At 40.1% G+C, this 12,824-nt stretch overlaps 1 protein-coding gene across 2 annotated transcripts in view; it reads right to left on the bottom strand.

The window, feature by feature from the left end:
* DRD3 (dopamine receptor D3) overlaps nucleotides 1-12,824 on the bottom strand; it is a 38,640-nt gene that overhangs the window by 23,568 nt on the left and 2,248 nt on the right. For both annotated transcript variants that reach the window (XM_011376998.1, XM_011377068.1), the window contains exon 2: nucleotides 6,333-6,637. In XM_011376998.1, coding sequence (XP_011375300.1) covers nucleotides 6,333-6,602 — 270 coding nt within the window. In that variant the 5' untranslated portion in view covers nucleotides 6,603-6,637. The remainder of the gene's footprint in view (nucleotides 1-6,332; nucleotides 6,638-12,824) is intronic.

Here is a 12,824-nt window from a genome sequence, read left to right as displayed (position 1 = left end):
TACCCCATATTGATTGAGTGCCCATTATAGGCCCGATACTTTGCTTGGGAGAGTTAGTGAAATGAATTAAACCTGTTTTTGTCCCAAGGGACTCAGAATATGGCGTGTGCATGTTTAGGGGAGTAATCTGTGAATGTGTGTGGGCGAATTGAGGGCCCAGGAGATAGGCACTAAGAAAATAACTATAATACAATGTGATAAGTGCTGACAGTGAGATAAGTAGAAAGTGTTGGGAGAACATGAAAGGTAAAGTGATTTTTGCAATTAAAGCAGGGGGAAAAAAGAAAAAAAACCAAACCCAAAATGTGATTGATTTAAGGCTCTTTAGAGACACGATTCTACCTTTCTCCTAAATTCTAATGAACAACTCACTTCAGAATCATACAGCAGCCAGGTGGTGTTACTCTCACTTGCTAATGAATATAACTAATTCCCTTTGGCGATAGGGAAGGTGGGAGTAAGCAAGAAAATGTCTTCAGGTACAGAAGTTGGCTATTGATTTTCACCAGCCACAGCCTACAGCAGCATTTCCCAAATTTACAGATTATAAGGCAGCATTTCCCAAATCACCTGAGGCTCTTGTTAAACAAAATGATATTCAGGTTATACTTAGAATAAGTCCCTCCAGTGATTTCGATTTCCTGAGAGGTTTGGGAAATGCTGGTCTGGTGGGCGTGGGGGACATGAAATCAGCTTCCGAGATGATCATCCTAAAGCAGGGCTCCTTTAAGCACTTTTTGTTCCATGGATCCCTTTAGCGTCGTCATCTCCTTCTCAGAAGAATGTGTTTGAGTGCATACAATAAAATACAACGATTGCAAAGAATACCAATTATATTGAAATACAGTTACCAAGTACTTTAAATATATGTGTCTCTTTAATAATGCATTAAATGATAAGACCTATTGGCAGGTTCAAAATTCCTGTAATTTCAAAGTACCGATGAGTGTAAATGGTATTTCAAGGTGTCTGCAACAACAATAATGTGATTTGAAAGTATAAATATCTGTGATTTTACTGGTGACACTAAGGATTCCTCCTGCTGTGGGTTGATACCTACGTTCATAGTTGATGGAAGTGCTAAATTTCAGCTTAGTGAAAATAAGTTAAGTAATTTTATTTACCTCCAAATTGGTGGACTCCCCAGATTAAGAATTCTTGCCCTAACGGATGGATTTTTAGTTGTTTTGGGAGATAGTCAGGGGGTAAAGATGGAATTACTGCTCTAATTAGCCTCTTTATTTCGTTTTGGTTTGTCATATTTAGAATTTTTTTTAAGAGGGGATTTCTGGGGGTTCACGTCTCTGAATTCCAACTCCTCATCTGTGAAACGGGGTTTTTACAGATTAGTGGTTCCTAAATGTCAATTTGTAGCAGAAGGCCAGCTGGCTGCACAAATCACGGGGTGTGAGAAGGGCGGGAGGTGGGAGGCTGGTTACAATTATTAGACACTTCCAAGGCCACCTCTGGAAATTCCAGTTTGTTAGATATGAGGTAGACCCAACAGTCTGTATTTTGAACAGGCAGCTTCTTGTAATGAAGATTTACTTCAGAATTGCTCAGAGTTTAGGTGCATAAGAATCATGGAAGAGCCCATTTAAAATGCAGAATTTCCTTTATTTCTAATGATTAATATCATTACAAGGCCCAAAGCTCCTCTCCCAAAACAGTGCTGCTTTTTCCTGTCATCCCTATCTGACCTTGATCACTCTGCAGTGAGTTTTCCTACCTGAAACCATCCTGCTCTTTTTTGCTTGTCTACATTACTTAACCCTCGAATTTTATTTCCTGTCCATACTGGGACCCAAGTACTCTGAGTTCAGTATTCCAAATGTTCTTCTGGCTGCTTATTTTGCCTTTCTGCCTTGATATAAGTGCATTAAACATCACAAAAGGTGCTTAACCGAGTGGAACAAAATGGGATGGTTGTGCTTGGAGAGGGAGCTCCAAACAGACTATAGCTTCTAAAGCAGGAAATTAAAAACTCGAGAGAGAATCTGAGATAGAACTATTTGGTATGACATGGAAAAGAGTTTTTGAGAAAATGCTGCAAACAGAATTAAAGAGACAGCCAGGCCAATGGCACTCTGGAATATAACTACTCTGAGGTCACCTGCATGGTTTTTTATCAAGGCTACTCTGCTAGGCCTGGGGACAGAGAAAACTGATGGGCGTTAGTGACTGGCCCCTGCTCATTCCCCTTTGTATACCGCCCAAGCCCATGCTCCTTAATGATGAGAATGGTATCAATGAAAACCACTGTGGTGCATACTTTCTGACTGTCCCCTTCCCTCTTTCCAAGTCTTTGGATTCTACTGGGAATCTATGAGATTCCTGAGCAGTTGATACATTCCACAGAAGGAATACATAACCTATGCTAAACCAACTCTTGTATTCAGTGATTAGTTCAGAGAAAATCATGTCCCATAAACCAGTCCGATCAAAGTATACCTTGACACTTCTACTAGAAATTCTAGGACAAATTTTCTCTCTTGCTGTGAGTGGTATAATGTGCATATGTGAGGACTATAGCTTACCCTTTACCTGTGGCTAAGCCAACATAAGGAAGAAGACAGCTGAGAGAATTGTAAAGAAATAGAGCTGGACCCCTTTTCCAGTTGTGCCTGTAGTCTTCCTAAGCACAAGACTTTAAAATTCCTGAGAACTTCATTGTTTTATTCTGTTTATTGTTCAAGTCAATTGGAGCTAAGTTTTCTTTTACTTACAAGTTAAGGTGTCTGAGATATTTATAGATATTTATAGATTACACTTTTTAGTTATTAAAATACTTCCTCCATTGATGACTGTTGAGCCTAACATCAACCTTATGGAATAGGGGAAGTGTAGTTGTCATCTCCATTTTATTCACTTAATTCCCACATCTTCTGACTCCCAGTTCTGTGTCTTTCTTATAGCACGACTCTGTATTAGAATGACATTCATCGCAGTGAATTCCAGCAGAAGCATGATGGTATGTGACATTTTATTGCCTACCTCACAGCAATTCCTCACCCCCACATATTCTTTTTTTAATAAAATCCACATTTTTACCTTTTATTTTCTTTCCTCCCTTGCAGCAAAAAGTGACTTTATGCTCCAGTTTTGGCCATAAGTGAAGTCCCTTAGGGAGATGCTTTAAGCTACTCCAGGAAAAGGGCTTCTTTTCTCTTTCTCTGCTGTTCTCACTCATCCTATTTTGAAATGCAGCCATGATGCCGGGGATATGGCAGCTATCCTGTGAGCAGCATGAGGAAGTAAGCCAGCTTGCCAAGGATGGTGAGCATGAAGGATAGAACAATCTAGTTCTCGATGACACCATGGAGCAGCTGAACCAACACCAACAATTACCTTCCTCCAGGATTCTGGTTAGGTGAGAAAAGTAACTTCTATTCATTTAAGCCACAGTCAGTCAAATTTTCCAATATTTACAGCCCAAATATTACCAATTCATACATTCTGGAGTCTGACAAAATGAGTCAATTTTCCTTCATAGGAAGGTATCTGGTCAATATGAGCCAGTATTCTCGTCAAAAAAAAAAAAAATGAATCTATTCAAATAAAAGCATAAGAAGCTGTGAATTTGGCAGCTAATTTGGCCTCCCACATGGTGTTCTTCTCATTTCTGTCCTATTCTCTTGGGGACCCTCAAGCCTACAGCAGTCTCTGTGGTCAATACTGGATCCTTTTCTCTTTCCAAGGGAGCTCTTAGGTATAATTATGCAATTACTAGACCAGCCACTAAACTGTGCCATCATTAGAAGTCAGCGAGAGTACGCTTTGCTCTTCTCTGAAACACATGGGTTTATATATTCACAGTTCCTATAGGGGCTCGAAGTGCTGTTTTCTCTCATTAAGGCATACCATCTGCTTCTAAGGTCCGCAGAAAGCAGGCAGGTATTTAAGACTAAGAAAAGTATAAACTGAGGTGGGATAGGGAGTCATGATCCTTTGGACTAGAACTTTCTAACATCTTAACTGGTCATCTGTTACTGATGGTTACTTTAAGTCATATTCTATCTTTTACTGAGTGGACTGTTGGAGAAAGTGATATGGAGATATTAAATTGCATTGTCTAGAGCCTTGAAGCAAGTGAGAAGGACCAAAAAGAGGCCCCAAAGCCTATTTCTCAATGGAGAGATGTCTCTGTTTCCCCTAATCTTCTTTATATGATTGTAGACTTATCTGACCATGCTCTTGATTGTTGAGTGCCTACACCAAATAACCCACTGGACAGAGGGCATATTCATTTTATGAAGGGAAACCAAGAGTTCCATCAGAATTTTTCTCATAGGGAAAAACCTGTAGATCCAACCTGCAGAGGGCCCATTGAGCCTTTGGCAAGATTTCATGCTGGCCCTCTGCAGACTCAGTTGTTCTTCTATGCTCAGTGGTAGAATGGGGGCATCATTTATTTTGACAGGTGTGGCAAGAAGGGGCTGCCATGTGTCTAATGTTAAGAAGTTACAACGTTCATTCCCTATACCAATATCTCCAGAGATTTTCTAATGTAGTCCATCCAGAGTCCTGGAAGCAATCTTCCAGGTGGCTTTGTTACAGATGTGAAAAGCCTGGTTTTATTTCAGAGGCAATTAAAATTCTTATTAGATTGAAAGTCCTCTTCCTGCATTTTTTTTTCTGACATTCATCTTCCTGGAAGACTTAAGAATTCTTGTAATGTATAGGGATAGACAGAAACATTTTGGAGGGGGTGGTGGTGGTGGAGGTGTTATGAATCATTGACTAATCCATACTGGGTTCTAGCACCTAAAGTCTGCCTCACTCTTGAACAGAAATATCACATGCTTTTAACTCCCTTTTAGTCTCATTATTATTGAATGTTAAAATAGTTCATTGTCACAATAGATACAGCAGCAAATGATATAAGCAGGAATTGCCCATCTAATGCACACATTGCAGAACAGATTCATTTAATCACTCATATATCAAATATTTATTTAGCACATATTATGTGCCAGGTAGCATGTTTGGACTATAGGATAAAAAGGACAAAAACATAGCCTCTGAATTCAAGAATGTCTCAGCCTAATCAGGTTGACAGGAAAGTCAGGATAATTATAGGACCCTTTGCCATCAGGATTATCCTAACTGGGAAGAATAAATGCATATTTTTTTTCTCTGAGTATTCTCTTATCCCAATAGTTGCTTTTCTTCTTTTTCTTTCCTTTTTTATTTTCTTGATTTCTTTCTTTTATTTCTCCCCATTGAGATCATAAGTCTAATTTTAGTTCCCAGTCATTCTTTAATATGGGAAATAGCCTAAGCAGTCTATGTTCGAGGGTTTTGCTCTCCTGTGATATGTCATACTTAATTAACTGTCATCTTCACTATTAATATTAACTGAGATATTAATTTGATGAATTTTAATTTCTCTTAATCATAGCATCATTTTGATCCTTCATTGGATACTTCCTTAGAATGATAACACTGCAGAGGAGAAATATTAATAGCATATTAAGACGTCTTTAAAAAACTCCTTAGTAAATTGCATGTTTTCTGGTAAGAATATCTTTTTTTTTGAGCAGATATAGGCACCCAGATTTCTTTGTTAGCAAATGGATGTTTTGTCTTGATCATCTCCTGACTCTGCTTTGCACTTTCAAATGAAAACACATACAAATTTAAGAAATGTTTCTCTCCAAAAGAAGTCTCCAGGGTCTGCTGCATTATCTGACTGGTGAGGGTTCTATACTATTAATGGAGGCATCAAAACTATAAATTTGAAGGTTTGGTCTATTCCTCTACAGTTTGTGAAGAGCTGGTTCTCCAGGAGGAAAGAGCTGAGTCTGAGGGCAACTGAACCATCAAAAGTAGTCTGATCTATTTGTAGACTATTCTTTCTCTCTTTTTATCTCCTTAATTTTTTTTCTATAATTCCTTTTGCCCTCCCCACCCTCAGCCTTGTCCCTCATCCCTCCTGGACATTCTCATTTCCATGTACATTGAAACACTGATGAAGATGCCCATTGGACTGCCTGCCCCAAGCCCTCACATCTTTGAGACATGCCTGGCAGAGAGAGTACAACTGCTCATTTTTAGGACGAGTCCCATCACTCAAGTCTGGTCACCTGGATACTGGAGACCTGGGAACAGAATCATTTCCAGCTCCCTGGTTCTGATGTAGGCAAGTGATACAGATAATGGCTGCTCTCAAGACCTTCGGTTTCCTCAAGGAAGAGAGAATGACAAAAGCTCTCTTTCCTTTCCCAAGTTCTTGTCACAGCAGGGAGCATTTTGAGCGCAGAAGATCAGACTATCAGAAAAGACAAGGACAAGCACGGTCACATGGGCAGCCCCAACCTGGGCTCACTTACCTCCAGGTACACCACCCAGGGCATCACCAAGGTGGCCACCAGCAGGTCCGCCACAGCCAGGCTCACCACCAGGTAGTTGGTGGTGGTCTGTAGGGCCCGTTCCCTCAGCACAGCCACGCATACCAGACTATTGCCGAAGATGATGACCAGGATGAGCGCACAGTAGGAGAGGGCATAATAAGCATGCGGGCGGGCCCATCTGGCACCTGTGGTGTTGTCTGCCCCACAGGTGGCATTGATGTGGCCACTCAGCTGACTCAGAGGCGCCATAGCCCAGAAGGAGAGGGGTGGCCCCAATGGGTTTCCTGGGAGGACAAGAAAATAACATTGGTAAAATCAGACTCTTTGAAGCTGGGCTGCTTGCATGCATATTTTAATTTATTGCTTCAACGAATATTTATTGAACACTTCCTATATGCCAAGCACTGTTCTAAGCACTGAAAATACAGCAATGAGCAAAAGGGATAATAAAAATCCCTGCCCTCTTAAAGCTTCCATTCTGGAGGAGAAGAGTAATGAACAAGATAAATAAAAGACGTAGTATGTTTGATTATGGCATATATTTTGGAGAACAGTAAATCAGGGAAGAGGTTAAAGAGAGGGTGAGGATTGTATATGTGAGTAGGGTGTCTGAGTAAAAATTTCAATTAGGGTAATCAGGAAGCCCTCAGAGAGGAGGTGACAATTGTATTAAGACCTGTATGACCCGAGGAAGCCAACTGTGCAGATATCTGGAGGAGGGTTGTCCAAGCAGAAGGAATGGTGATTACAAAGACAGGCATAGCTGCATGTGGAAGACACAGCAGGGAAGCTAGTGTGGCTGGAGCCAAGTGAGGCAGGGGCAGAGTGGAAGGGTGTGAGGTTGAGAGGTTGTGCGGGGCTGTTGAAAGAATCTCATTTGGACTCTGAGTAAGATGGGGAGCCATTGCAGAATTAGAATCCCAGCTCTACCTCTACCTAACTCTGGGATCTTTGGCATATTACTTCACTTTTCTGAGCTTCATTTTCCTTCTATGTAAAATGAGGAGAAATGATAGAACTCATTTTTGTGAGGATTAAATGAGTTGTTATGTATGTAAAACACCAAAAGCCATAGCTGACACCTAGAAAGCTATATGAGTGTTGGCTCTTTTTCTTTTTCTTTTTGGTCTATTCTTCTTAGCTTCCCACCTACTTATCTTTGTTTCCTCCCTCCTATCCAATTTGCTTTCCCCCTACCTCCTTCTGTCTCTCTTCACTTCCTCAATCTCTCATTCTTCTCTCTCTTGTGTCTTACATAAGGAATGGTGGGGTTGGGAGACTGGATTATAGGAGAAAATCTGGATAGTAATAGAGTCTAGAGGCAATACAGTGGTTTTTATATTTAGGGAAAATCCTAAATATATGGAATATGTGGAATTTAACTTTCGACCTTCTAATTTTTAAAGATTGGTTACCAATTAGAGAAATGTTGAAGCCCTATAAAGTCCCTTCTCCCCTAAATCCGACATCCATAGGCCAATGACCCATGCACCACCCATTTTCATCCTCTGACCTAGTCCAGTGCTCTCACTTTTCAAACAGGAAAATTAAGACCTGGAGAGATGAGTGATATGCTGTAAGTCAGGGGTCTCCAACTCCTGGGCCATGGACTGGCACAGGTCACAGGTCAATGGCCTGTTAGGAATCTGGCTGCATAGCAGGAGGTGAGTGGCGGGTGAGCGAGCAAAGCTTAGTCTGTATTTGCAGCCACTTCCCAGTGCTAGCATCACCGCCTCAGCTCCACCTCAGATTATCAGGCATTAGAGTGTCATAGGAGCACTGGTCCCTGGTGCCAAAATGGTTAGGGACCACTGCATTAAGTCACACAGCTTATTAGTGGCAGAACTAACACGCAGGCCTTCTAATTCTCCCAACACTCTCTTTGGCATCTGAAAGCCATAAGAACTGTCATGCTGCTATCCCACTGGGAAGAGCCAATCCTCTAATTGTGGAGACTTTGGACATTGAGTGGGAAAGTCATCAGAGCCCATCAGCTGCCCCATGACACCAGTATGGCGTTCCATAACCTATGACTCTGGCCCTGTGCTCTGGCTTTAGAGGGCCCTACTCCAGACCCCTATTTTGTCATATCCTTCCTACAGGATGAGGTCATGCCGTCCCATAGCACCAAGGAGCAGGTCCACCAAGAGTCCACACTTCCATTTTAGAACATATTCTGGGTACCAAGATCACAGAATTCTTGGCCTAAACTGCTTGGAGCCTGTTTCTAGGGCAGCACTTGTATTATTCTGTATCTATCACTGTGGGGTAGACTGTGCCATGTATATGTGGGGCCCCTGGGCTCAAGTGGTAACTCTTTGCGGAACTCAGATGAATAGCTTGGGTGTAGCCTGAGGTGAGGAGAGAAGAAGACAGAGTCCTTGGGACAGGATGGGGGTTGGGGGTCAGCTTCTCCTACCCTCTCACATCTTGTATAAAACTCTTAAGAGCCCAGGAATTCAAAACTGGTCTTTCAGATCGTTAGGAAGATATACTTGTCAAGGCAGGAGGATTAAACATTTTATTCAATTGTTTGTTGGTTATGACTAAAATATTTAGACATAGAGTATTTAAGCCTCCATAGGAACTCTTGTTCCAGGTCCTGGCAGAGGTAGAGGCGGGCTTGGTGGCCAGGATTTGATCTCCTAATATCTGTAGCTCTCCTTTGATTAGGAGATTGGCCTAATCATGGCTGTCATTTTGTAACTCATTTTGAAATATTTCAGCCTGGAATGTGTAAGTGTTACAATGAACAAATGATTATTAGGGGTGACCGACAAACTGAATTCAGAGAATTGCTTAAAAAAAATTGTTCTTTATCTTGGCACACTGTTTGCACTCAATATATTTTAAAGGATGATAATAATTTTTGATAATAATTATAATTTCCTCATTATTCGGAGAAGGGCAGCCGCTACCCCAGAGATAGCATTGCTGCTGCCAAGAGCTTTTGGAAAAATACAATGCTTTCTGATTGTTCAAGGATATTTTCACCTCTGAGACAGGCTCAGGCTCGGAAAGACTTTCCTTCTGCAATTGGGCCACCTCGGAAGGCAGTGGCTGGAAATCACTCCTTTCTGTTGGTCTGTAGTTGGCTAATCTTACTTATCAGGTAAGAGGGAAGCAAAAAACCTTGGGATGTTTGTTACTATCCTGCTGGACGTTTTACTCTGCTGAGGTTTGACAGCTAATTAAAAATAGTACAGCCGAATGTCAATGACTAATTATACGAAGGGAAATCTTCAACTCTGAAAGTCGATTTTGAGCCTGATGTTGGAATTATAATTGCAGGGATTTCTGATTTATTTATTCATTTATTTTGCACTTTAGCGTCTCTGGTCTTAGATTATTTATAGCCGCAGGTGGGGGTAAGTCTTGTTTGTCCAGCAGTTCTTGATGAATTGTGGGTGTGGGAGATGAAAGCAGAAAATGAGTATGATGCTAGATTGCTCCTCACCTCTCAGCTAGTTCTTTCAACTTCCTCCCTCCTTAGATTTTTTTTTTTTTCACCCAACATTGCTTATATAACACAGTGCTGGGCTGGGCTTTCTTCTTTCTCTCCTTTTCTCTCTGATAGATAAGCTAACAGATAGTAAACTGGTCTCAGGTAGGAGGAGCAAAGAGACTGGATAATTCATTAACTTAATAATCACTCTAACTAATTTATAATAATAGCCTGGTTTCCTCATCAACAAAATAAGAATAATCATATCCAATCCGCAGGGTTATTGTGATGATTAAATGAAATTATATATGTGAAGGCTTGGAACTATTGACAATTTAGCTAGATAATTCTTTGTGTTTGTGTGGGGGCTGTCCTGTGCCTTGAAGTAGGATGATTAGCAGTATTCCTGACATCTGTCTACAAGGTGCCAGCCTCACTCCCCTTCCCCCGAGTTATGATAACCAAAAATGTCTCCAGACATTGTTGAATGTCTCTTGTGGGGCAAAGTTGCTTTCCCCATTAAGAATCATGGCTCTAACATAATGTCTGGCATGAAGCACTTGAAATATTGCAGCTTTTATTGTTAAAAGGAGAGTGGGAATAGGTAAAGGGGTCAAATAAAGTACAGCTGAGGACTTGGAAATTAGGAGATTACTGATGCCCTCAGCAAAGAGTGTTAGTGGTTAAGAGTGGATGAGAAGGAAAAATCGAGAGGTAGAGAAGGCAAGGACTAGAAGATTACTGCTGGTCTTACTTTTTAAAGATTTATTACATATAATGCTACTTACAAATTTTAATGAGCCCTTGGATTTCTTACAAAGTATTGACTTATCTTGGTCTTTATAGTTCATTTAGCATCTCTTAGAATGAAGACATAATCTGTTTTAAAAAGCAGAGAGACAGAGAGTGGTCAGGCTCCCATCAGCTATGACATGTGTCCTCCTTTGCTGATATTCAATCCCTCTGTTCTGACTATAGTTTGCTTGGAACACTTGTGGGGTGCCTCTTTGGCACCTGGTTCCATACCAGATTCCCACTGAACTTGTTAGGAAGATACTTATTAAGATTTGCAGGGTTGTAATTATTTTCACTCTGTCCTTAAGGATATTGAGTTAAATTTAAAAAACCCCACAATCGCCTCTCTCAAACACCTCTAGTTCTCGACTTCCTTCTGAAAACAATAGTCACTACCTCTTCTGGCTGCAACTGTGTGCCAAACACTAGTATTTTACATATATTATCTCATTTTAATATTATAGCAGCCCTGAAGGTAGATAATAATATCCTCCTTTTATAGATCATAAAACTGAGACAGATAGAGATTCAGTAACTTTTTCAAGATCACACAATGTGTAGGGGGTTATATGAGCCCAGTTTTGATCTTGGGCCTCCCTAATTCCAAAAATTGCACTTTATTTAATGTGTCTATGCTGGAAGTACAGTTGATGTGACAGTTATTTCCAGGTAGAAATGGTTTTTCCTAAACCCAGAACACAATACCTTGATAGCAGAGTTCCGTGGCCAAATCACTTGTATTACAGACCTCTTTGCTGTCTCTAATCTTTTACTCAATTACATCCTGATCTCTAGTTTCCAGAGCTTTTCTGGTTCTTGGCTTCAATGCAGACTTGCTACATTGCCTTAAAAGTTAATTATTAAAGATACATTTATAAATATTATCTTATTTAAACCCCGCAATGGCCTGATAAAGGAAGTAAGTACTGTTATTATCTCCATTTTTGCAGGTGAAGAAAGTAACAGAAAGGTTAAGTATCTTTCTGAGGTCGTACACCAGTAAATGATGGAGCTGATTCAACCCAAAATCTATCTGTTTCCAGAGTTCATGTTCTTAATTATTCTACTGTTGAGGTGAAGGAGACAAACCTGAAGTGAGGACTAATTTTAAAACCTTCTCTTTTCAGAGTATCTTGTGCACATCACCTGACCAAACTCAGTGAACTCAATGCAGGTGCACACTGCACATAGAAACAGTGGGAGTTACATTGTCATTATTATTAGAGGTGGTCTTTAGCATTTCTATGGCACTTTATTCTTGAGAATTGCTGTTTAGTTTGTTTCCCTAATGAAGATTCACAAATGCATTGGAATACATGACATTTATATATTTGGGTATATGTACATGGTTGGCAAGTTTACAGGGAAAAACTATAGCCGGTTACTGTGATTGCATAGATAAGGTAGTATACTTTTTTCCCTAATTAAACCTGCTCAGTAAAGCAGAGCATCCCCACTTTTCATCACAACCTCTAAGGACTGAGCATCCTATCATTCTAATCAGAGATCAAATGGGGAACTCAGTGGATCAGTCAATCAGTGAGAAAATATTAATTGATGACAAACTTCAATGCATTAAGAATTGTATTTAATATTAGGTAAAATCTATTTGCTATTTGCTTTAATTTATATTTCATAATAAGCAGCCTTCTGTGTAGATGTTTTAATATTAGGCATTCATTTGGATACTGTCAGTATTTTCCTTGTTCGAAACTCTGCTCACTGCTAACCATGCAGACTCTTGAAAATGTTCAGCTATAATGTTAACAAAATGTTAAGCTTAAAACAAGTGTCTGAGTAGGACTCTTTCTCATATTGTATCTGCTTATCTTTGGCTACAAGAGATCCAACCAATGCTGTGTCAAGCACTGATTCTTCACTCTTATCCAAGGACAGACATCATATTGACAATTTAGTACCAATAAGCAAAGGGCTTCACCTATAAAGGGCAAACAGGTATTCAGAATGAGTTTAGAATCCAAGTTTCACTTTGCTATTGCTGCATTATTATTTGTGCATGCATATCAATAGTATTTGATTAAACTAAATGCATGAACTAGAACAAATACCTAATTGCAGCAACTTCCATTGACCCAATAAGGTACAGTAAGTAATGAAAATCCCTCAATTAAACAACAACAATACCTTCAAAATCATATGCCATCATTAAAGAAAACATACACAAGCATCATCTCAAGTACTGCATATCTCTGTTGGGAATAATTGAATTC

This window comes from Pteropus vampyrus, unplaced genomic scaffold, assembly GCF_000151845.1.
Source record: "Pteropus vampyrus isolate Shadow unplaced genomic scaffold, Pvam_2.0 Scaffold1, whole genome shotgun sequence".
NCBI classification, from domain to species: Eukaryota; Metazoa; Chordata; class Mammalia; order Chiroptera; family Pteropodidae; genus Pteropus; species Pteropus vampyrus.
The sequence above is the reverse complement of the archived record's forward strand: the minus strand, read 5'-3'. Positions and strand labels throughout refer to the sequence as shown.